The following is a 19,370-nucleotide window of genomic DNA, read 5'->3' on the forward strand; positions in this document are numbered from 1 at the left end:
TTCAACCTATAAGAAAAATGTATTGGTCCAGCTAAGGATATTATATTATAATATTTTTTAAAATCAAAGTCTTTACCATGACGTGCCAAATGTCCACCCTGTTACAGGACATTCAATTTTCTATTAATAACTGTTTTGAATGCACAGTTATAGTAATATTTACATTTTCTAAAAGCTACAATGTCCCTTTTTAAAATCTGCAAGGAAATTTCAAGGAAGTATTTTAAACAAGCATTATATTGAAAGAAGACAGGTTCAGTTTTAAGACACAGTGTAATTTCAAAAGATTGTTTTTAGATTCAAAGGGAATATTAAAAAAAAATTGGCTCCATTTTTAAGTAACTTAATTTTGCTGATTCATTCCCTCCCAATAACCAAAGAGACATGCATTATGTTTGTTGATTTGATTTAATTAACAAAAGAAACACACAGGTAACAGGGTGGACAGAGGAGAAACAGGGTGGACAGGAGGTAACAGGGTGGACATAACATCAGTGACAAAAAATACCACCTTAAGGAAACTTCAAAAATCTACATGTAGCAGACATTCATCGTTTCTCAGATTTTCTCTCAGTTGTCTGTAGGCCCTATACTGCCATCGGATATTAAAGACGTGCCGCCTAAATCTGAGTAGTCCGTCATGAAATTCCCCTGCAAGTGCATCCTCTGTTGTCATGACAGTTGTCTTCACTGTAATTGTTGACTTTTTACCAGATACCTCTCCATCATTTAATTTTTCATTCTCTTCTAGAGACCACTTGGTAAAGGCTATCTCTGTGTTGTTAGGAGGTCTCAAGAGTGTGTGTGTTGTACTGAAACAGTCTTTGCACTCACCATATGCACAGACTTTGGATTTAGCATCACACATTGTTGCATCTACCATCTCTTCAATGTGTTTTGTTGCTGACAGACCTTGGACATACAGGGCATTGACCATGAACTGTAAGTTCTCATGTGTCCTGCACTGACAGGTTTCACGATCAGCTTCTGTGGGCACCACAACCCAAAATGGTCTTAAGGTGCAGAAACAAGAATATGAGACCTGATGCTCAGTTTCTGAAAGAAACTTATGGTGCAGATTCTTCAGTGAATCAGTTAGCAAACGTTTCTGTTTTTTTATTTTCTTTTGAGTTACAGTTTGCTTTCGTCCTGTTGTCATCCGACTGACGTCATCTCTTAAGAAGAAGGCCTTTATTTTCTGCTTGCAATCAACTGGTAATCTATTGCTTTCCTTTCTTTCAAAGGTTATGAGCCCTCCATCTTGTCTTTGACCACGCTTTTTTGAAAAGCCTAGAGCTGTCTGTGCAGCCCTCTGTAGCCTGTATTTCTTTATAATTTTTCCTATTGTCGTTTTTGCAATAATTTGCCTCTCTCGTTCCTTTTTGGTGTTTTTGTATTTATTCCTGATTTCCTCAATGATTGATTCCTGCAGTAATAGTCTTTTCCTAATTGTGTTGCTAACTGTTTCATGACGCAGCAGTGCATCCACTTTAGAACGTGGGGATTTTTTTTCCCCACCCAAACGCTGGCACCTCTTCTTGTATTTTTCTTTTTTTCTCTTTTCCTTTTCCAACAAGGCCTTTAGCTCTTTAATTTCATTCTTGAGTCTCCTTCTTCCCTGTCTAATATTCCTTCGTCCAACAATGTATTGCCTACAACACAGGAAATATTGTCACAATTATTATATATATATGTTTAGATAAATGTTTAGATACAGTATAAGATAGACGTTGGATATTATATGTTTATAATGTATTAGGCAGGTAGACTCACACACACACACACACACACACACACACACACACACTCACTCACTCACTCACTCACTCACTCACTCACTCACTCACTCACTCTCACTCTCTCTCTCTCTCTCTTTTTAGGGCAAAATCACGTTTTATCATTCAAATACAAAATCTACCTAATCAGCAAAGCATTGAACTGTCAACTCTTCTTCTAACCTTGAGGGTCCTGGTTGCGGGGCATTTTCTGGCTCTAGGGAATATTCTGGACTTAGGGGAGGAGTATTCATAGCCTCAAATTCTGTCCTGCCTTTGGCACTAGCCCTCTGCTTTCTTTTCCTTTCTCGCCACTGCTTTCTCTGTGCTCTCTTCTGTCGTTCACTGAGATCTGCCACTTTCTTTTTTTCCCCCTTCCTCTCTGTCCTTTCTCCACTTCTCTTTCTCTTTATTGAGATATATCTGTCTTCTCTCAGGGTCAGCATCACGACGTGCTCGGTAGCGCCGCTGCTTCTCCGCAGCAGACATTGGTGCCATTCCCTGAAAAATGTATACTATTCAAAATCTTCTAAAAGTATATATATACAGGTTAATAATAATTACCAATACACACTTGTATAAATAACCCTAAACACTAAACTTCTATCATCTTACGTCCCCCCTGTTACCATGTGTCCCCCCTGTTACAGTGCATAGCAATAACAGGGGTGACGGTATCAGGGGGGAGATTTTATGCTAAACTTAGCCATTACTACTAGTATGATGAACAACAAGCTAGTACATGGTGACCACTAAGAACCATTTTTAACATGTTTATTAGCCATATTATAAAAATTACAAAAAAAAATTTGTTTCCACTATTAATAAGCGTAACAGGTTGGACGTGTTATGCTTTGCCACATTACAAAATCTTGCTAAAACATTGAAAAAAGGGTTGATTAAAGAGTGGTACTTACTCGTCTTCTTCTTGAAAGTTTTCCCTCCAAAATATGTTACATCCGGGAGTGTCATGTGACTAAAAGAATAATCAGGTGATGTGTTCTATGGAATTCTTATCAGAGTAACAGGGGTGACAGTTGATTCAGGGACACAACATTTTTTAAAGATTTTAAGTATTAAACATGCATTAATAATAAAAAAGAACATTTGATGAGGAACATTAGAAATAAGCCAATCCAGAAATGATGAAAAATCTAGATTTCTTTTTTTTTTTTTAAGTTATATTTGTAACTGAAGTCGAGCAAGCATGACTGGGGACATAGTACTTTCGTGACTTGTGCTAAAATAAAAGTAATTTACTTTTAATGTATTTATCCTGTGTATATATCAATGTGTTCTATGGTAGAGGGGGGTTAAACATACAAGAAAATGGTTTAGAAATAAGCATTAGACAAGTTTTACACTAAATATACCATATTATGTCATTAGGACTCAAATGGCACCGAATAGTAAGAATGACCCGTTTATAATGGGTTTCAATGGGGCACAAATCGGCCACGAGGTTCGATAGTGGATGTATGCCTTTTATTCAGCCATTTAAGCTCATTTAAAAAACTCAGACTGAAATTTTAAAATAAAATGGGAAAAAAATACATTTTTGAAAATTTGGCTATACTCCATTAAACACAGTGGAAATGGCGTGGAATTGAAAAATGCAAAGGCCACGAAATGCTCCCAGGTTTTACTGAGGGTTAAGCTAAATGTTCCATCATTGCCAAGCTGCTTTAACTAGTCTTCAGTTAGGAAATAACTCTCTTTCAGCCTTAGGACACCCAAGTTATTGAAGGTAGAATTATTTACAATTTATCACTAAAAGCATTTGTAGGCTACTAGAAACACCTGCCAGCTGCAGTAATGTACCTTGTAGGGACAATCTATGGGATTTATTTTATTAAAACAGTAGAGCAGCCACCCTGAGAAAGACCAATAAAGCTGGTAAGTGAACTAAAGCACTGAATATAAAAATATAGATTCAACTTTATCTACTCAACTTCAAAAGCCTCACCTTGTTTGCATTATTTTGTCTACTAGTTTTGAGAAAAACAATGTACACTCTCTTTCATTTCTAAGGTTTAATTTATGAAGATGTAAAACATGTTTTCTGTAGCAGGGCTTACATGACCTCAAACTATAGTCCAGATGAACTACAAAACATATTACACCATGCGATTAATAATCTGACAACAATTTGAATCAAAATTCAAAAATTTCAATTCAAAATTCAAAAAAAATGTGTGTGAAAATCAAGTCCACCCTTATTGCTTACACGGGAAACAATAGGGAAAGCAGCAAGTGTGAGAACATCTATAAAAGAAAATGAAAGAACTTCTATTTTATATCCCTCTCTTGGCAGTTTGCTGCAGCATTCAGGTGTTAAAATAATGTTGAGGAGATAAATTGTTAACAATCTGGGAGCAATTGTTCCTCGGACTTGGGAACAATGCTCTTTAAATCTTGTAGAGCCAAACGTGAAGCCATCTGTTTGACCAATAAAGCCTGGTTCAAACCTGGTCATGCAACAGTATAATGATTCCAAGCACAGCAACAAACTTACAATAGTTGAAAAAGACAAGAATCAAGATGTTGTATTAGCAAAGTCCACACAATTAAAATGCTGTGCAGAGAAACCCTCACTAATGCAGTAAGAAAGTGAGCCCAAACTCATACCCAATAAAAAGACTGATAGTCTTTGTATGCAGTCACTACAGTTCATTGTGCTGTTTTTAAAGGTGAACAGTTTAGAAACACGCTGTTGAATCTTGATGTATTTTAACTCACTGCTTCTGCATTTTTCTTTTGTTTTTGTTCACTCACAGTATGTTATTTGTTGCTGCTCATCCAGGCTTGTATTTAAATAATTCTAGAACCAGAACTTTTGTGCCCTGATAAATTTTAGAATTGAAAGAGAGTGTACCTTATCATGACTGCAATTCCAGATTTTATAGACTTTTAGACCAGGAAGCAGAGTACCCAAAATTAAAATACTTAATTTTCATACAAGTACTTCATAAATGCATCAATAATATTGTTACAGTGACCATTAATACGTAGAGTGCCGTCTCTTTATTATGCTCAAACTACTGGAAATAAATCCACACAAAAATGTTTTATATTTCAGTCTGCTCCGGAAAATTTAACCAAGATTTTCTTTATTTCAAAATGAGACAAATTAGCCGACGGCAGACATCTCGTTCAAAGTCACATCTAAAACTTCTGGAACTGCTTCTTGGCTCCAGCGGCCTTTGTCACTTTGAGGACGTTAAATCTCACTGTCTTGCTGAGGGGTCGGCACTCCCCGACAGTCACAATGTCTCCAACTGTGACGTCTCTGCGGAAGACAAAACAAACAAAGAAAAAAAAAAAAAAACAGTGCAAAGGGGAATTTAATATGGGTATGCATGTCCAAAAATAAGTTGACAGAAAATGTTGTCATACTGAAGCAAAGCTGCATCAGTTTTTGCCAAAGGCAGTGTCGTCAGAGCTTCCTGAGCTTGGAAGACCATCGTGAGAAAAAACATCATATGCAGCAAAATAAGAGGCTTTGAAGGAACACAGTTATTAACTAAAGGGTTATTTAACAAAACATAATGTGAGGTGCTATACCTAAAGCAAGGTGACAGATGGACCGAGAGGTTCTTGTGCCTCTTCTCAAAGCGGTTGTACTTGCGGATGTAATGCAGGTAGTCACGTCTGATGACAATGGTCCTCTGCATCTTCATTTTGGTCACCACACCTTCAGACAGACAATGGACAGCATTTTGTGTTATACCACTTTCTCTAGTCATAAAATGGCACTGGATAGATTTAGAAAACTGCTCTTAGAACTTTTGTCACTAGACTACATCAGTGTTGCCATTAGGCATTGTCGTCAGAACCCAAAGGGCTTGGAAGACCATCGTGAGATAAGCATCATTTGCAGGACAGTGACAAAAAAGGAAGACATGTGGTTTCTAGTAAATTACACTGTTCTGGTTTCATTTAAAATAAAGTTAAGTTTAGGACGTCTGTAAAAACACTTGTCTGTGCTACGAGACATTCAACTGACCAGAGAGAATACGGCCACGGATGGAAACATTTCCAGTGAAGGGGCATTTCTTGTCAATGTAGGTGCCTTCAATAGCCTGGAGAAAAAAACAAACATGTTACTGTATATGAATAAGTGATAAGACTATCAAATCTAACATGAAATCATAATCACAAGTTTGCATCAGTGTTGCCAAAAGGCATTGTCGTCAGAACCTTGCAGGCTTGGAAGACCATCGTGAGAAAAACATCATCTGCAGCTTACAACCAAATAGTTTTAAATGTATTTAAACGTTTGAAAAATGCCTTGAAATGATTCATTTACCTCTCTTGGTGTTTTGAAGCCCAGCCCAACACTCTTGTGGTAGCGAGGAAGCTTTTCCTTGGTCTCCTTGCCACCATCTGTGATCAGAACACGCTTTTTGTTCTGGAAGATGGTAGGCTGCTTCTGATAGGATCTCTCGGTCTGGTCAGAAATACAGATCAGCGAGTTAAAGCTTTGAAATAGAAATCACATCACCTTCACCACGCATTTCTCTCACACGCCGCCGCTCGTTAGTCGACTTAAGACTTACTTCCTCTCACTAAACCTATGTTCACTTTTGGTTAATATGACATGCAGCCTAACAAGTTACAGAAGACGTGCCTAAAAGCTAAGACTTAACACGCACATCATGCAAAGAGTAGAAGCCGTATTAATAGGGAATGGTAAGTAATAGCACGCTAAGCTAACCAGGCTACCATTCCGGCTACTTGAGCGCTGCACGAGGGAGTACAGAGGAGCAAAAAATGTTGACTATAAGCGCGTAAATGTAGTTTGAAGTGACTCAGGAACAAATATAAGAACACTATAATGGCATATACTTAATTCTAGATGAGTAAAATGTTTATTAAAGTGTAAATATGTCGATTTAAAGTCACCACGCCGTTTTGCCGAACATACTTGTGCATCCGCCATCTTTGCCAGCCGAGTCGTAAAGAGGCCTGTGTATGCGCGCGACGGACGGAAGACACCGAGGTACGGGAAATGACGTTCATTTAGGCGAGGCTAAAAAAAGATTTAACAGACTTTTTTTGGACTAAAATTACAGAGTTATCGTACCACTTTACGTGCGGTAGGGGGCATTATAGTTTTTCCCTATTTCTGTTGCCTATAGTTCTATTTGTATATTTGTAAATTAAACTAGAGGGTGAAAAAGTGAGGGTGGCAAGTGCCGCCCACTGGTACGAACAAATAACTGTTATCACGTGATTGCACGGGAACCAGAAACGACCCAAACAGAAAAGAAGATGGCATCACACCCAGGAGGAGGCGATCAAGGTAATAGCAGCTATCGTCAACAAATAAAATACATATATTTCGACTCTGACAGTGTCGGTGGGAGTCCGATAGACACAGATAATGTGGCGCTTTAACAGTTAACATTTAGTTTGCCGCTTTATTGCTTGCTAAGTGTATCGTTAACATGGATAGGGCTTAGCTTAGCAAAAGTAGCTAAACGTTAGCTTTTCGTTAGCACTGCGTTGTGTAGATGTTCGCGTTACAAAGAGTAAGCAAACGCGTTTGACCGAAAGCGAAACGTACACATTTGGAAACGGCATCCTTTTGACATAAAAAAAATGGCAAATTTCCTCAGTTACGACAGTGTTGAACGCGAATTAACTTAAATTAATACTATCAACTAAATAACTAACACCAGATTTGATGTATTGCCTTTGTATATGTTACGGACAAACAGGTGTCTAGAGTTGAGTTGAACAGGAGATATAAATAATTTACAAAAACAATAGTTTTAAAAACGTGTTTAAACTAATTGTTACGAAAAAAATACCTACGATGAAACTGAGAATTGACGTATAATTTTTCTGTCATCTAAAGTGATCTCATAATAATTTGGCGCAATGCTTATTTATCAGCATTTGAGTCATCTAATGAGTGTCTACCTTTGTCTTTCAGGGAATTCCGGAGATCAGATACTGGAAGTCGGAACTATTTTGTTACAGGAGTGAGTACACACTACACTCTTGGGTAGCAGTTATATGTGGAATATATCATTTTTGTGAAGGAAATCAACTTGATATAAGGGGTTAGGTGTAAGGAGTTTGAGTGCCTTTGTTGACTTGTTTCAGAAGGAAGAGCTGATCACCTACCAATTGCAAGGCTATTTGTTTGATCTTCTAGGTTGCATGTCAACATAAATAGTGAATCTCATGTTGACCTTGACACATCTGTCAGAGTGCTAGTGTCCTAACGTTGGGTTAAAAGTGCTTTGGCACAGAGAAAATATGTATCATATGTGAACGAGGTTTGTTGTAAGAAAACACATTCAACGCTCAAAGAGAGTAGTAAAGTGCTATATATAAGTAACAGTCCATTTTGAAAGTGCTAATGTGCCAAGGTCCAATGATGACAACCAGCTTAGGTAACCAGGTCATCTTAACCCCTTCACTTTGGTTTCTTGCTGTTGAACTAGAGAAAGTGTAAGATGGCTTGCTGTTGTGTATTTGTGCTGTATAGTTTCATCTATGAGCGAGTTCAGAGGCAAGGAGATGGCAATAAGGCAGTGACGAGAGAACAGCTTGGTGGAAGCCAGCTGACTGACCCAAAACATAAGAAGCTTGCTCAGTGCCTGCAGCAGATTGGAGACGAGCTGGATGGAAATGTAGAGCTCCAAAGGTTGGTAACTTGTCTGTGTGCCTCTTCAGGCAACTTTAAAGGCGTGGAGTATTATGATATGCAAGTTTGTTCAACTATAACTGTAATAACTTAATTATTTGCTTACCATTATTCAATCTTTTTCCCTAGAATGATAAATGACTCTTCGCTTTGTCCCACAAGAGAGGTTTTTATGAGAGTGGCCTATGAGATCTTTTCAGATGGAATATTTAACTGGGGCAGGGTGGTTGCACTGTTCTACTTTGCATGCCGACTCGTTATCAAAGTACGTGAAACTGCTATGTTTGGTATTTTAAAATTAATAAATAACAAAAGTAAGGCATGTATTATTGAATTAAAAAAATCTAAAGATCTTCTCTTTACACCTTTACAGGCTCTTGTAACTCAGATTCCGGATATTATCAGAACCATTATCAGTTGGACCATAGACTATCTCCGGGAACATGTGATCAACTGGATCAGGGAGCAAGGTGGCTGGGTAAGGAGCAAACTAATAAACCTAATTTATTAGCAATAATCTATGTGTCCATATTAAATTTCCTGTCTTTTCGGCATTTTTAGGAGGGTATTCGCTCCTACTTTGGCACACCAACATGGCAGACGGTCGGAGTTTTCTTGGCAGGAGTCCTTACCACTGTTCTTGTCATTCGCAAGATGTGAGGGGCAGCATGAAGAGCAGAGAGGAGAAAGACAGCAAGAATTACAATTGAGGGAAATGGCACAGGAGGAAGAAGAATGCAGAAAGAAATACACTCAACAGGAAGAACTTATCTCGAATTAATTGTTCTTCATTTCTGCCTCTTATTCATATGTAAGAATTGGGAGTTGGACTAATAGCGCTGTTGCACTCAAGATGCCTATGCCACTGGGGAAGCGAGCTGTGCAGGATTACGTGCACAAAATTGAAGGATGGGGAGAGGTTGTCAAGACTTGAACAAGGAATGCATTTTAATTAATTTATTTTTTACTTGGTACACAAGTCACTGCATTCTGTTTTCTACCTTAAATGATATTATGAGAAATGTTTTGATCAAATTAAGAGTTTCCCTTGTTTTGTTTAGTTTTTTGCTATTTTTTTTCACAGAAATTGCCTTTCTGCTCTTCCCACTCTCTCCATCCTTTACATCATTGTCTGTATGCTAGCCAATCCACATTCTCATGTATTTGTGAGTGTTCACTGGTGTAAATCTGTAATGTTCTGCTGGCACTGAATGTGTAAGGTGGTCATATTCGATGGAGTTAAAGAGATATTTTTGCGGAAATATTTAGAAAACGGTATATACTAAGAGAACTCTGATAAAAGTTTGGGTTTAATTAACCCCCAGTTCATTTCTCTTCTTCCAGTAGGTGCAGCACCCAATTCTTCTATATAAAGTTATGTTTACGTTTAACATGAATCATCAGATGGTTAAAAAACAGTCAGATAATCTCTCTGAAAGGATAGTAAAAGAACTGCAATCTTGTGTAATATACAATCATATGGTGTTTGGGGGCATTTTGACCAGCATTCTGACCTTAACGTGACACTCAATAATTCTGTTACTTCTCGGTGTTCTTTTGGTCTACTGAAGGTTTGACGCTGCAGACACAGAAAGCAATGGATTGCTCACAGATTCTTACCTCACTTTACACATATTCAAAGTACTGTATTTTGTACGTGAGTTATTCAAACTGCGACTTTGTCTAAACAGCAAAAGTCTTTTTATACGTTCTTCTTGTTTGTCAGTGCCTTGGTGGTTTTTGTTTTCTTTTTTAACTCTGAAATCATTTTGATATTCTCAAGTTTTCACCTTTTCTATATCATATTTGTAAGAGTAAAATTTCCTTCAAGTCTCCCTTGAAATCTTTTTGCAGTGACTTTGTATGCTGTAATATTAAAAATAAATCTTTTAACTATTATCTGTAGCTGTGCTTTAATCACACACAGAATGTTGACTATACTAAAAAGGCTTACAGCAGTATGATCTCATAAAATATGGCTCAGACTTTTTGCCATCAGTCACACCCCCTACTTTTTCTTACGTCAGTAAATCAGCATACCAGCTATTCCTGTTTTCCTGTTCCTAGAAAATGCATATGTTGCTGGAAATGTAGAGACAAATAGAAACTTAGTCTCCCGAGAGGTGTTTGAACTTGTATAGATCAACACAAACAATGTGCTAGTTAGATTATACATTAGTGTCAATTTTTAATGCAAAGTAAGACGCCAGGAAGCACACTGATATTATTTAATGTCCAAGTTAAGACATCAACCTTTTCATTTTTATAAACATAACCCAAGGCTTAGTAATCCAAAGTATAGCCTTCAGATAATTTTGGAGAAATGGTGGATTATCAAACTGGTAAATAATCTTTAGATATTAATAATGTCTTCTCTGGCATTAGCCTTGCTCTGCACCAAAGTTTCTGATAAATATGTCATAGTCATCAGTCACCAGACTAAGGCCTTTCTTTTATCATTATTATTATTATTAATTAAAGGATATTGGATATAACCTTAAAAGGCTGAAAAGTAAAATGAGACCAACTTTATCCTAATAGGAAACCATTATATTTATTATAGTAATAGTAATAATATAATTAGTAACTATATAGCTGTAACTTCTAAATCATGTGAACTATCAATTTATAAGTATTACAAACTTGTTTTTTTTTATGAAATAAAAAGAGAGATCAAACTTTTTTCACAGACTTCACAGTTTTCTATTTATTGACTCAACATAAACATTGACACATGCAACATTACAAGACACAATGCTAAAAATCAATCCTCTTTTATATTTCATTTTATTTTTAATTTACGATATTTTAGGCAAAAGCAGTTTGTTAAAGTGGAGGCTCACAAATGTTTTATGGTCCCTCACACATCAACAAAAGCCAAAGACACTTGTTCGAAGCACAACATGAAATGATGAGCGGTTAATATGAAATTGCAGCTGGAATAAAGTAGCTGAGGGCTCTATCGAGTTTCCAGCATGCCATCTTTGATTCTCCATCTCCAAGAAGTGCTGAAGTCTGGAGCTGGAAAACAGCGGAGCTCCAGGCCGGACTCTTGTACCTCCTCATCGTGACCAATCTGCTGGCCGTGCTCAGTTTTCAGTGTGTAAACCCTCTCAGAGATCTAAATCAGACACAGATAAATGTCAAACTAGTATAATCTTCTATTTTTTCTACTTAAATGGACAAACAACATATACTTTTAGGATATAATAGTGTGGGATTCTGTGAGTATACCTCACCTGATCACTGATTCCAGTGGCAATATGGCCCACCTTCACCCGACGCATCTCTCTGATCCGGATTTTCTTATCACTAAAGTCTCTGATGCAGACATCCACCCCTGGACCAATCATAAAGCAGAGTGAGGCACATGACCAAAGAGAAAAAAAATTATATACAATTAGGTATCATATTAAACAGAAGAGCTTTTTATCTCACCTTCAAAACAGCAAGGTGGTGGCTGCTGTGTGTGACCCAGGAAATCCAAACTGAACACCTGCACATCTGGCTGGCTATTGTAGGAGAAGACACCGGAGCTGAGGTCGTCTCCTGGGCTCAGAGACCAGCGGCCAGAGTCCTGGAAAAAGGGGAACACAAACCAAACAGTAGGTCTATTATTTCTGCTGTTAACCAAAACAATAGGCCGCCAGAGAAGTTCTTTTAAAAACTGTTCGCCTAACAACATGTTTTCCCTGATATTTTGGCTTTATTTCTGCTCTGCATTTTGATTTACCTTTTTGTCCAATGGTTCCCAGTTCGAGTAAGGGTCACTGCTGAGGCAAGACAACAACTGCTCCTGCATCTCAGCAGAATGAAGCTGGGAGAGGCTGCTCAGATAGAAATCTGCAAACAAACGAAAAAACAAAAGCATACAGAGTTCAAGCATCTGCCATACTTAACACCTGAAATTAAATACAGCTTAAAGAAAACCTCACCTCCAACCAGCTTCCGTAGCTCAAGTTCAGGTACCGTGGTGATTTTGTTGTCCCTCTTGTGGCTCAGCTCCGAGATCAGCATTTGTGGTTCATGAGGCGAGCCTCGTTTCGATTTCTTAGAATCAGCGTCTGCCTCTTCCTCATCAGTCAGTTTCTTTGTCCTCCTCCCTGTTGTGATCAGCTTTTCCATGGACTCTTGGTGCATCTCTTCATCCTCAAAGTCAGCACTGCTGCTGATGAGTTGCATGGAGTCACTTGGTTTGTTGGTGTTAAGCAAGGGCTCTAAATAGGGACCCTTCACTGGGTTGGTGAGTCCTCCAACTGCAATCAAATCAATAAAAATTAAATGAACTTATGTACCTACGATAAACTGATTAAAAAATGTATAGCAGGTATTACTAAACTCAATGTGGTCAACTGATGGTCACTAAAAAGAGCATTCCATACCATATAAATGCAAAATAACAAACTCTCAATTGTCTGTAAACTCACTGCTGAAACCACCATCAAGCCAGATGCAGTGCAGATTTACCTTCTCTTAGAGCTCTGTCAGTTTTTTCTCTGAGGTCAGTTGCTGATGATCTCTTCAGTGGATCCTTCTGGAGTCCTGCTTTTATAACTTCAGCAGTGAGAGAGCCACAGTCAGGTGGGATCTCTCTCAGAGGCGGGGGCTCGTTAGCAATCTGTAAACCAATCAACCAAGGAAATTCAGTCAAGGCTTGATACGAGTACTCTAAAGAACAAACATCTGTCAATAAAGTATTCGAAGAATACCTTCAAGTAAAGGCGACAATTATAGTATCTTGTCCAAGGCTGACAACCATTGAGCATGTGCAGTAACATACAGCAGCTGCTCCACACATCTGCTTTAGCTCCGCGGGGTTCTCCTTTTATTATTTCAGGGGCCATGTGAGTCTCTGTGCCCTTCAGATCTGTAATCAAATACATTGAGAAAATTGTGAATTCGGACATGTAAGTGGAGAAATTGCACATCTTGCCAAATTACTCAGTGACAAAGTATTTACCTTTGGACCTACTGAGGCTCTGACCCTGATTGTCGAGCCTTTCGGCATGTCCAAAGTCACATAGGAAGGTGTCTCTACCATCGTCCGACAGCAACACGTTGTCGGCTGTGAGAAACAAGTAGAGTCAGTAATCCATTGCATTAATCTGTGTGCTGCTGTGTGATGTCAGTGGTGCTTGGTTGATTTCCATGACTTGTGCTGTGTAGTTTTTAGATGACATAATTAGAAACAGGGCAGCTGCTTAGACAAAACAGTCTAAGACAAAGGAGCCAAATGAATGGAAAATATGAAGTCACACAGGGACAGCTGCTGTGCTAAACTCTTTAATGTGGAATGGATGTGGAAACTAGTCACAAACCGTACGCAGATAAAGAAGAGATGTGGTATTATTGTCTAGCTTTTCCTGAGAAATTACAGACAGCAGATGGCGCTTGAGATACACCACAAAACATGTCTTGTCAGCTCTTAAGATATTCTCTGTCTTTTTTGCTCTTCCTCAATCTCAGTTTCTGTTCTGTTTTTGTGTTTCCTTTGTTCTTCTATATAACCCTTTCCACTTTATTTTCATCTTCTGTATTCTTTCTGTCCATTGTACTTTTTCTCCTCTTCTTCTCTTTCGAACTACTTCCTGCTCTTTGTCCCATCCCCCCCCCTCACTCCGTTTTGTTCTCCCTTTCTCTCTCGCTCTCCTGATTTTGTGCACATGCGCCGTGTCTAGAGAACAGCAGTGAGTCACACTGTGGGAAATTCCCAGCCCGTCTTTTTCTCTGTGGTAATCTGGTTTCACAACCCAGGTGCTTGAAGATCAAATCTAGACTGTATCTATGACACTTGTGTTCCAAACAACAGCTGCGCATAGACACAAAATCCTCTGATGAGAACTAATTACAAATCTGACTTTCTCTCTGTCTTTTTTTCAACTTTCCACTACCACAACAAGTAAAAGTCAAGCTGACACATTTCTTAGTTTTACTGTTATTACTATTGTTCTCTAGCTGTTAATGTTCATAATGAAAGTGTTGTGAGGCAGTGCCAATATCGATATATTGTTACTTTTTTGGATTTAACATTTACATTCCATACTTTATCACTCAACAACATCACCAATATTTAGGAAGTCACAGGAACAGTCCCAGTCATTATTAATTTGTACATTATATAGAGATAAAAAGTGGATAAAACTTAACAACTTCACTTTGTGGATTTATTTGCTGTTGTAAATTGATTAAATTACACTAAATTTCTTATAAAAGCTCACTCTTAAGATACGTGTCATGTTCAGTCATAAAGTGGGCACACCAAACATCATAAATATGAGGCTAACATTCAAGTCATCTAAGATTTCAAAGGTATGGTATTTGTATAATATACCTTTAATATCGAGATGCACCACCCTTTTCTTCACTAAGTACTCCAACGCTGTTAAAACTTGAGAGTGGTAGTGGAGACTTAAATCCTCTGGCAGTCGACCACGTTCCACTATCAGCTGGCCCAAAGAGCCTGGAATAACACAAAATGTTAGAGCGGAACAAAGACTGCTGTCTTAGCAATATTTACCAACAGAGAGCATCTGATTAATCTTTTCCTCTGGGTTATGGCTTGTAAAGAAGCCTGCACTTAATGACAATGGAAAAATGTGTCAGGTATATCAATGTTTATCAGGAAGGGAGCTTGCGTCACACGTTTGGTGCAGTTTGGACAAACACTCTTTGAGTAAGGTCAACAGTCATTTCGAGCATCCCAGAAACACCCACTTCCGCATCTCAACACTAATCACATCCGTATTTTTCTGCACTTGAACTCAGTCGACTCAAGTTCCATGTACTGTACATGTTTGTGCACTTAATTGATTCCATCTGTTTCTTGAGTTTAAATGACAACAGGAGTAGTTAGTATCAACAACATACGCTGTGTGTGAAGGGAAGATAGTGGGATTGTTTACCAGCTTTGTGTTCCATCAGAAGGACGACATTAGGCCCCTCTCTAACCACTCCAAAGAGCTTCACCACATGAGGAGATCTGAGGGCACTCCACGCACCCACCTCCTCACTGTTGAACCTCTTCAGGGCAATCTTTAAGAAAAAGATGGAACGTAAAATACTAAGATTATGTACATACTTTTATACAAGACTGTTTTTATACAAATCGATATGCTGTAAATTACCTTTTTGGCAGCAAATTTGAACCCACTGTTCACATCTTCAGCACTGTGTACTTCACCATAGGAGCCTTCCTTGATGAAGTGCTGGAGGACATACTCTCTCCCTTCTTTGTATTCTGAGTCCACAGGCTGAATTTTCTGTCAGGAAGAGACAAACAGGTTAGTTTGGTTCAGCCACTTTTCAAATCAAAACATACCGAAGCAAGCAGACTGAAGCAAAGCAGAACTTACTTCATGATAAAAAATGAGTCCCTCATTGCTAACAGAGTCAGCTTCCGAGAACTCGTCTTCGTCTTCCCTAGTCTCCCTCTCCACTTCTTTGAAAAATGGCCCTGTGTAGCATGGATCCCCCTGACTGACAAGGCCTCTGAGCCCAGCAAGGGCCAGTGAGCAGTCTCCCACACTGCTAAGAGAGTCTGAGCTGCTGTTGTGCTCATATGACCGAACACTGGAGAGGTTACCCAAAACTGGCCAGTTCAAAGGGGAACAGCTTGAGCCTTTGTTGTAAACTTGTTGGCTGTAAAAAGAAGCCCTTCGGGCGTCTTCCTCTGAGCTTTCAAAGCTGCTACAGCAAGAGGTACTGAGATCGCTTCTCTCTTCAACAGAAGAGTCCCCCTACAAGAAGAAGAAGAAGAAAAAAAAAGTTCTTAGACAATATAGTGTTTACATCCTCCGATAAATTTGCTCTAGGCTTAAAAATTCAAGGCCGAAAGAGGCGGGGCTGTTGGAATTCAATGTTTCACTTCCACAATTTAGGAAGGGTAATGTTTACATGGGAACTTCTAGAGATTAGGACCCTATTGTTGAAGATGATTTAAATTCTTTTAACAGCACAGCATACTAAATATTAACACATTTTTGAATCCAGTTTCATAGTCAAGACTCAGAGAGATGTGAAGAGTAACCTCACCAGGATCGGGATCAGAGAACTTCCACTTTCTTGTTCAGGCACTCCAGAAGGCATTCGACGTCTCTGTCGCTGCTTGTCCTTCTTCTTCTGCTGCTTCTTCCTCTTCCCCTTACGTTTCTGTCTCCTATGGGTACTCTTTCTTGAGGAGAGTATTGATGTGCTTGCTTCCTGGATGGTGGCCATTGTTTGGCACGCCACATTGTTTTGGTCAGATGAAAGACTTCAAAAGAAATTTGAAGAAAGCAAAAGGAATTTAAGGCATGTTTACACAATTCAGCACAGACCCTTAAACAGAAATTTAATTTATAATGCGGAGAATGTCCCCAAGATCTTACCTGGTGGTTAAGCATTTAGGGAAGGCACGGAAGGAGCGGTCATAACAGGACGGGCTGAACTCTTGGGAGTCCTGGGTTTCACCTAAACGAGCACAGTGTTAATGTAAAATTGGCTCACAGGAAAGTTCATTGATGTGATACACTATAAAAATAAGATATATTTACATTCTGCCTGAGCAACAATGGTTGAGGTCTTGAACTGCATTTCTTCCACTTGTTCTGCAGTTCCATGTGTCAGGAGTTTAGTGAGTTTATCAGCAGACCACTTTTGCGTAAATCCCATTTTGCCATCCTTCCCCTCATCTTGCGCCTCCTCAGTCTCCTGCTCTGCATTGGAGCATGATGGATATGTCCCCTTCAGGTCAGCTTTTGGTGGTCCAGTGAAAGGCGCTGTTGAGTTGAAGAGCCTCTGTCTCACCGCCATGTTATCTTCTAAATCTGCAAGAGACACAAGCAGCTGATAAATAACGATCTTCCTTATCAACTGTCTCCTGCCTTTATGTTTTGTCTTTAATCTTAAATAAGAGTTAATCAATTTCGTTTTAGTTATAGATGCCAGGGTTGTTTGTGTGGCTATAACCAGAGAGTTAAAAGTAACTTTTTTAGTATTATTATTTAAATATTAATTAGTGAATTTGTCTTTGGTCGAGGGCAACATATTTGGCTCCTTTATAAACCGAGCTTTCGATTTTGATGAACACGTTACTTCAGAGCTCACAGTGCGTGATATTTATTCAGTTAGTCAGATGCTTGCTGCGACTCATCAAGAGTGACCTTTAGAAATGTTGTGAAGTTTGTATAAGCATAAACCATTTCTCCAAAATGTAACAAAGGACTTTTATCTGCTAATGTGAGCGTGGGAGTGAGGATACCTAAAAAGGGGAACAAATGGATTCTGAAAACTAAACACATCTCAGGTTAAAGGTTGCAATGCATTTTGCTGTTTGTTTTTGTTCATTTTTTCTTAATTTTTCATTCTTAGTATTTTTTCAGTTTGCATCTATGGCACACTTTGCAAATACTTTCCACGGTGCCATTTGCCTGCTGTAATCGAGCACAACAGAAAAGCTCATAAATCTGACTGAAGATCCGACTGAAAGGTTTACGACGGAAATATACACCCATGCATAAACGCAAAAATAATTTGATATGCTTCATTATGGCTCGTTTGAAGTTTAACATATTTTACTGCGCCACACATGGTTAGGAGCGCAGATGAACTGAAACTGTGAAATTTGAGGTGGGCAGATGAGACAGGAAATTAAACCCCGGCCTTGTTTTCACAGTTGCAAACTCTGTCGCTCAGTGCATGCAGTCTGTTTCAGTCAGAGGAAGTAACCTAGGCAATGCCTGGGCTGCACAGCCTGGGCTAATTTGAAATAAAGATTTGCATGGCTGCCTGTTCACACCTTAAAAGTTATCACCAGCACAACAGGTAGGACTGTAAAACCAACACAGGAAAACTACATGCAGTTTAAAAGGCACAAACTGAGAACTACATTTAGAGCACTACAGTTGCAATTAGTTGCATCAGTTTGTCCATTACACTAGCAGCTTATCACACAAAGATTAAGCCTAAATTCTTGACTAAAACAATCACATGCACACTACATGCTTTTGCTGCTGACAACACCAATAAAGTATAGATACAAGTAACAATACAGCAAAAAATAACATCAAAACATAATCAAAATTACGTTAAAGCTGTTTGAGTTTATTAATGATACTACCTTATACGCAGACTTCATGCACCGCAAGATTATCTAGAGCGAAGCAACTCAACTGTCACTTCCGTCTTAAGACGCTGCACCACCACACCCCAATGAATTTACGTGGAAAGGAAATAGAGAAAACCCCACTGCAACAAACAGGCACAAAAACAGACTCTGTATGTGTGAGCCGACGTAGCGGGCAGACATACCAATAGATGCCAGTCTGAACTGCATTCTCAAGTATTTGTTCTGAATAACCTGTCATCGACACGAACTAGGTGCTCCGTTTGCGTGCCTTCATGTTCGACTTTTCAGTAACGACTCGGCTCAGTCGCTGCCGCTTTGCTTTCTGCTCTCTTGATGCTGGCTTTCAGCCAACTGGGGGGAGGAGCTGGCTGACTATGACTTATGGGAAATGCATCTACACTTCCCCATATTCCCCCCTCCTTCTGCTCCCTCTAACAGGGCTGGTTTACTTGCTCTGCCCTCTTGAGTACTACCAATTAAAGGATCAGGTTTGCTTATGGGTATGGTGACAAACATAAAATGTGAACTATGAACTGTGATGCAAGTAGTGGTAATATCTAAACCCTTTCAATCTTTGCATACTATCAAGATACAGGGTTTTAATGAGGAATAAGTAAAGGATATGATTAGTACAGCACAGCACTGAATTCAAATTTGTTCAAAAAGCAAAAAATCAGTTAAAAAAGTTTCTTTAATGGGTGAAAAACAATTTCAATTCTGTGTGCACTTTAAACCAGGTAGTCTGATAATCACCTGGAATGGACAGTCAACTTTCTGTACACATTCACACCACTAAATGTGAAGGGATTTGTGGCCTTTCATTTGCTCT

At 38.8% G+C, this 19,370-nt stretch overlaps 4 protein-coding genes and 3 non-coding genes across 8 annotated transcripts; 1 reads left to right on the forward strand and 6 right to left on the reverse strand.

Moving 5' to 3' along the window:
- Positions 1-523: 523 nt before the first annotated feature.
- Positions 524-3,048, reverse strand: LOC146671957 (uncharacterized). Its single transcript, XM_085405360.1, has 3 exons — positions 2,693-3,048; positions 1,959-2,276; positions 524-1,652 (listed from the first exon to the last, which is right to left on the reverse strand). Exons 2-3 carry the CDS (start codon positions 2,219-2,221, stop codon positions 524-526), a joined length of 1,392 nt encoding a protein of 463 aa, XP_085261486.1. The 5' UTR covers positions 2,222-2,276; positions 2,693-3,048.
- Positions 3,049-4,841: 1,793 nt separating this feature from the next.
- On the reverse strand, positions 4,842-6,840 carry rps11 (ribosomal protein S11). Its single transcript, XM_085404397.1, has 5 exons — positions 6,703-6,840; positions 6,085-6,225; positions 5,782-5,857; positions 5,340-5,469; positions 4,842-5,064 (listed from the first exon to the last, which is right to left on the reverse strand). The coding sequence occupies exons 1-5, from the start codon at positions 6,715-6,717 to the stop codon at positions 4,941-4,943; spliced, it is 486 nt and encodes a 161-aa protein (XP_085260523.1). The 5' UTR covers positions 6,718-6,840; the 3' UTR covers positions 4,842-4,940.
- Positions 5,178-5,262, reverse strand: LOC146671959 (small nucleolar RNA SNORD35). The gene has a single exon (XR_014911636.1). It is a non-coding gene; the product is annotated as a small nucleolar RNA SNORD35 (small nucleolar RNA).
- On the reverse strand, positions 5,571-5,654 carry LOC146671960 (small nucleolar RNA SNORD35). Its single transcript, XR_014911637.1, has one exon. It is a non-coding gene; the product is annotated as a small nucleolar RNA SNORD35 (small nucleolar RNA).
- LOC146671961 (small nucleolar RNA SNORD35) lies at positions 5,935-6,018 on the reverse strand. Its single transcript, XR_014911635.1, has one exon. It is a non-coding gene; the product is annotated as a small nucleolar RNA SNORD35 (small nucleolar RNA).
- Positions 6,841-6,858: 18 nt separating the features above from the next.
- LOC146671962 (apoptosis regulator BAX-like) lies at positions 6,859-10,335 on the forward strand. 2 transcript variants are annotated; one of them, XM_085404396.1, is made up of 6 exons: positions 6,859-7,080; positions 7,717-7,765; positions 8,278-8,436; positions 8,566-8,701; positions 8,810-8,914; positions 8,998-10,335. In XM_085404396.1, the coding sequence occupies exons 1-6, from the start codon at positions 7,050-7,052 to the stop codon at positions 9,094-9,096; spliced, it is 579 nt and encodes a 192-aa protein (XP_085260522.1). In that variant the 5' UTR covers positions 6,859-7,049; the 3' UTR covers positions 9,097-10,335. The 2 variants fall into 2 exon arrangements, with proteins under 2 accessions (XP_085260522.1, XP_085260521.1); XM_085404395.1 differs by lacking the exon at positions 6,859-7,080 and having other exon boundaries at positions 7,647-7,765.
- Positions 10,336-11,124: 789 nt separating this feature from the next.
- map3k14a (mitogen-activated protein kinase kinase kinase 14a) lies at positions 11,125-18,994 on the reverse strand. Its single transcript, XM_085404398.1, has 16 exons — positions 18,724-18,994; positions 16,968-17,240; positions 16,803-16,884; positions 16,468-16,687; positions 15,789-16,172; positions 15,561-15,695; positions 15,339-15,468; positions 14,768-14,896; positions 13,397-13,501; positions 13,146-13,303; positions 12,904-13,054; positions 12,372-12,692; positions 12,170-12,279; positions 11,875-12,013; positions 11,676-11,776; positions 11,125-11,557 (listed from the first exon to the last, which is right to left on the reverse strand). The coding sequence occupies exons 1-16, from the start codon at positions 18,746-18,748 to the stop codon at positions 11,396-11,398; spliced, it is 2,625 nt and encodes an 874-aa protein (XP_085260524.1). The 5' UTR covers positions 18,749-18,994; the 3' UTR covers positions 11,125-11,395.
- Positions 18,995-19,370: the final 376 nt, after the last annotated feature.

The sequence above is a fragment of the Rhamphochromis longiceps genome, linkage group LG4 (assembly GCF_057381845.1).
Source record: "Rhamphochromis longiceps isolate RC_006_pf linkage group LG4, R_longiceps_female_GT1.1, whole genome shotgun sequence".
Taxonomy (NCBI): Eukaryota; Metazoa; Chordata; class Actinopteri; order Cichliformes; family Cichlidae; genus Rhamphochromis; species Rhamphochromis longiceps.

Excerpts from the sequence above, each read along its gene's own strand:
- LOC146671957 (XM_085405360.1), bottom strand. The coding sequence starts at position 2,221 with ATGCTGACCCTGAGAGAAGACAGATATATCTCAATAAAGAGAAAGAGA. Across the intron at positions 1,653-1,958 it reads CCGCAACCAGGACCCTCAAG|GCAATACATTGTTGGACGAA; the intron begins GTTAGAAGAAGA and ends CCTGTGTTGTAG.
- rps11 (XM_085404397.1), bottom strand. Across the intron at positions 5,858-6,084 it reads GCTTCAAAACACCAAGAGAG|GCTATTGAAGGCACCTACAT; the intron begins GTAAATGAATCA and ends TTTTTTCTCCAG. Across the intron at positions 5,470-5,781 it reads CCGTGGCCGTATTCTCTCTG|GTGTGGTGACCAAAATGAAG; the intron begins GTCAGTTGAATG and ends GTCTGTCTGAAG.
- LOC146671962 (XM_085404395.1), top strand. The coding sequence starts at position 7,662 with ATGCTTATTTATCAGCATTTGAGTCATCTAATGAGTGTCTACCTTTGT. Across the intron at positions 7,766-8,277 it reads GGAACTATTTTGTTACAGGA|TTTCATCTATGAGCGAGTTC; the intron begins GTGAGTACACAC and ends TGTGCTGTATAG. Across the intron at positions 8,437-8,565 it reads GGAAATGTAGAGCTCCAAAG|AATGATAAATGACTCTTCGC; the intron begins GTTGGTAACTTG and ends CTTTTTCCCTAG.
- map3k14a (XM_085404398.1), bottom strand. The coding sequence starts at position 18,748 with ATGCAGTTCAGACTGGCATCTATTG. Across the intron at positions 15,469-15,560 it reads TCAAATTTGCTGCCAAAAAG|ATTGCCCTGAAGAGGTTCAA; the intron begins GTAATTTACAGC and ends TTTTTCTTAAAG. Across the intron at positions 14,897-15,338 it reads TCTGATGGAACACAAAGCTG|GCTCTTTGGGCCAGCTGATA; the intron begins GTAAACAATCCC and ends GTGTTATTCCAG.